At 58.5% G+C, this 4127-nt stretch overlaps 1 protein-coding gene across 1 annotated transcript in view; it reads right to left on the bottom strand.

The window, feature by feature from the left end:
* The window catches only part of LOC109489099, a 24860-nt gene extending 24617 nt beyond the window's left edge, over positions 1-243 (bottom strand). The window contains exon 1 of the mRNA XM_019796108.2: positions 108-243. Coding sequence (XP_019651667.1) covers positions 108-123 — 16 coding nt within the window. The 5' untranslated portion in view covers positions 124-243. The remainder of the gene's footprint in view (positions 1-107) is intronic.
* Positions 244-4127: the final 3884 nt, after the last annotated feature.

Below are 4127 nucleotides of genomic sequence, written 5' to 3' on the forward strand. Positions count from 1 at the left end.
CCAGCCCCTCCCCACCGTTGGGTCAGCCTGCCACCCCCCCCCACCTCCCCACAGACCCTGGGGCCCCAGAGCCAGCTTCCAGATGCTATGCCCCAGCTCAGCCTTACCTCTTAGCTTTTCCATCTGCACAGCCCTGGCCAGATCCCCGCAGCCAGCGTCGCCGGCAGCCAGGCCAATCGTCCCGGCGTCTTCCTATTTTAGACATCTCGCTGCCTCGGTCCCTTCTAATGTTTCCAGCCCGGCTGCGGGGGGAGGAAAAAGAGGTTACTGCTACTTTAAATGTACTGTATGAAGGCGAGGGCTGGAGAGGGGCCTGCTTGCAGGAATACCCAGTCATCTAGTTGGAAAAGCCGCCAGATGGAATACAAAAGGAGAAACCCAGACGCTCATGGAGACAGCCTTGGTTCATAAATCAGGTGGGGCCAGGGGCTGGGGGCCCATTCGCCATGGAGCCCGATTCCCTCCTGGACCAAGACGACTCCTACGGTAAGAGGGCCCCGGCCCCTGCAAAGTGGCAGAGTTGGGGATTTGGCCGGCTGCTCGGCAGACTTTTCTCTGCTTGCTGCAGGAATCCGAGTTGATGAGGGGGAGGCCGGCAGGCGGCTGGGCACTGTCTGATCCTGGGGCCTGTGGGTGGGCATGGGTGCCCTGGGGGAGGGGGCACAGAGCTGAAGGGTCACCCCCCCCCAGGGCAGAACCAGGGCAGCCCCTTGGACTCTGGACATGAGAGGGAGTTTGGGCTGCCTCTGTTTTGCTCCTGGCCAAGAAGGAACGGAAGTTTGCAGCCCCCCTGCCTGTCTGCCTCGCTCCTGTCCCCAAGCCTGCCTCCTGTCCCCAAGCCTGCCGGGTGCCGTGGGGAATTTAATTAGTGAGACCCTGCAGATAAATATAGACGGACCAGGCATCAGGAACGCACCCTGTAATTAACGCCAGGCTGAAAGCACGCCCCACTTTGCAGGGCCCCAGGGGCTACCACCGGAGAGCTGCCCCAGCCGCCCCTGCTGCAGCCTCTAGGGCTGCTGGAAACCCCGGGGAAGATTGTTGGGGGACAGTTGCCAGGGATGAAGCTCTTGCTGAGAGCCTGGGACAGGACTCGTAGGACTCAGAATGGCTTGGCTGGGGTTAGGTTCTGCAGGCCTGGAGCTCCAGGGGCGCAGGTAACCGAAACCCCCACTGCTCAGCCTGGCCAGGGAGCTGCCCGTTGGCTGGCACGCCAGGGCACCCTGGCTGTCTCTGGGCGACGTGCATGTGAGGAAAGCAGGAGGGCCAGGGTGCCTGAGGGACTGAGGCAGGGTGGGGGGGACAGCAGATTTTAGGGTTCAGCAGGGAAAAGGCCCTGTTGGCCAAAAAGGGGGCAGTTGAGAGGTGGCCTCACTCCAGTTTGGAGCCTCCTTTTGGGGGCCCAGGTCCTCCTGGGACCACAGTTCCTGTGAAGAAAACTGAGTTCTCCCTCTGGACCCCACTCCCACCCCCACCCCACCAGGCCTGGCCTCCATACAGATTGAAGGCCAAATTTCCTTCCTCCTGCAGGAGCTCAGCTCTTTCCAGGGAGAGGGGCCCTTTGCCATGCTCGGAGCTGCAATGCTCCAGGGAGCTTGGCAAGGCCCAACCCATGGACCAGGCACCGCGGGGTAGCCAGGTGGCCAGTGGACGCGTGCTCAGTGCCCCCCTTGTGCCAAGCTGTGTGTCAGGGGCACAGGTTCAGAAATGAGCAGCTCAAGCTTGAGAAATAGTTTGTGCTTAGTGAATGGAGGGAGGAAAGAGAGAAAGAGTGGGAGGGAGAGAGGAGGGAGGGACAAAGAGAGGCCCCTGACCTGGAAGAGCTCCCAGCCTCGAATGGGAGACAGACAAATGATATGAGGCTGGATTGAGTGATGAGTTCCCCAGGGACAGACAGTCTGAGACATGCCCCCGGAAGTGCTCACCTGAAACTTGGTCTAGCTATGCCTGAATGCGACTCCACAGGGGCACAGACCCTTCTCTGGGGGACTAACCCACGGCCCAGCGAGGCTCTAAACCCCCCAGGGCTCCATCTCCCCACCTAGAACCCGGAGCCTCGACTTGCTGTTTCCTGGTTTGCTAGTAGTAGCCTCAGGGCAGGGCAAGGCTAGGAATGGTGCGCACCCTAACTGAAGGGCCCCCTGCACAGGAAGCACCTTGACTTCACCTGGTGTAGGAGCCTGTTGCTGGCCTTCTGGAAGGTGGTCAGGTGGTGCGGTGCCTGGGAGCCAAGAGCAAGAGGCAAAGGCAAAGGGACAGAGGGAGCCTTGGGAAGGGGTCAGGCAGGAAGGGAGGAGAGCCTGGGCTCTCCTTGTGAGTGGTCCCAGGTCCAGCCGAGAGGGGTCTGGCTCCAGCATGCCTGGGAGGTCCAGAGCAGAAGGGGCCTCCTGGACCAGTCCAGTGAAGGAAAACTGTGGGCTCAGAGTCACGTCCTCTCTATGTTCATCCATTTAACAAATGCTGCTTTCAGTTCCTGTGCTAAGTTTTGGGATTGGCTTTCCAAGTCAGACCTTGTCTCTGCCTTCATGATATTTCCAGGCTAGGCTGGGAGAGAGGAAAGCACTCTGATGGGGGAGATCAAGGCACTAACCCCTAACCCCACACATGGAGTCCAGGAAGGCTTCCTGGAGGAGATGACCCCTCCGCTGAAGAAGTTGATGACTCTCTCCTTCGAGAAACCCTTTCTTCACCTGGCTTCTGGGATAGGCCCCTCTCCTGATTTCCTCCCACCTATGTCTCGTCTCTTGTTCTGGCTCCTTCTCTTGGACCCTTCCTTTTTCCTGCTACCCACACGGTGGACCCAGGTCTGCTGCTTCTGCCTCCCTGTGTGATCTGACTCGTTCTCCTTCACCCACCCACTCTCTGGAGGCTTCAGATTTACTGATCTGCTCTGGCTCACACTCAGCAAACTAGTTATCAGCCCAGGGCCTTTGCACATGCTGTTTCCTTTGCCTGGCACACTCTTCCTCTCACTCTTCAGTAAGCGAACTCCTTTTCCTCCTCCTGTTCCCAAACTCAACTGAAAAGTCACCTCCTTCAGAGAAGCCTTCCCTAGACCATGTTCCCTCCATCCATCAAATGAGATCTCACTCTTAGTTTCTCTTTTCCTTTATAGGGTCTGCTCCTATTTGTACTGGACATTATTGTGTGCGTGTGCGTGTGTGCTTAAACTCTGCATGTCCGCAGGTCTCTAAGCTCTCAGACAGCTGTTACCCCTGAGCGTAGCTCTCTGCCTGGCGCACAGTAAGCATCCAGCCCATTTTTGTTGAATGAGTGAGTGAACAGATTCCGTCAGCCCAGGCAAAGAGGTGAGCAGAGGCATTGCAGGCAGGCAGGACAGCAGGTGCAAAGGCTGGAGAAACTTGTAAGGGTTCTCCAACACTTCCAAGGAGGGCGGTGCTCTGGGTCAGGGTTGACAAGCTGAGCTCCTTGGGGGACTTGGGAACTTCAGTGGGTGCAGGGCTGGGCAAGGCGCAGCGGGGAGTGGGGCTATGGGCCCCCCTCCATGCTTCTAGCCAACCAAGACTCTCTCCTTCCACCTGGTGGAGAGCCTGAGCTCTGATTCCATTCACCTGGAGCTCAAAGGCTGAAAGGAGTTTGGCCACATCCCAACCACTGACGCAAATCTTCTGGAAGCCCGAGCCATATCGAGGGTGTTTCAGCAGACGGGGCTGAGCGGCACCCTGTCGGGTGGTCCTGAGGTGAGAGACCCTTCCAGCAAGGCCAGTCAGCGCCGACGCAGCGGGGGGGAGGGGCAAACACAGGAGCAGGAGTCTCTTTACACACCAATCAGAGGCAGGAAGGCAGGGAGCCGAAGCCCTTCATGGACCATGAACGGGCCTTAGTTTCCCTGCGTGTAAATTGGGGCAAGGGTGAGACAAGATCTAACTGACCCCTTTTGGCCCGGGCCCCTCAGCTGCAGGAAGAAATCCAGCTCAGAGAAGCACTTCCTTCCCATCTTTCCAATTGTTGAGGGAGACCGGACTGTGGGCCAACCAGAAAGCAAACCTTCACACCGTAGAACATTCTCTCTTCGGGTTCTTACGTAGTCCTGCCCCTCCTCCACTTTGCAGACGTGGCCTCCCACCCCTGCCCTGCGGCACACCTGGGTGCTTCCCCGACGAGGG

This window comes from Ailuropoda melanoleuca, chromosome 7, assembly GCF_002007445.2.
Source record: "Ailuropoda melanoleuca isolate Jingjing chromosome 7, ASM200744v2, whole genome shotgun sequence".
Lineage (NCBI taxonomy): Eukaryota > Metazoa > Chordata > Mammalia > Carnivora > Ursidae > Ailuropoda > Ailuropoda melanoleuca.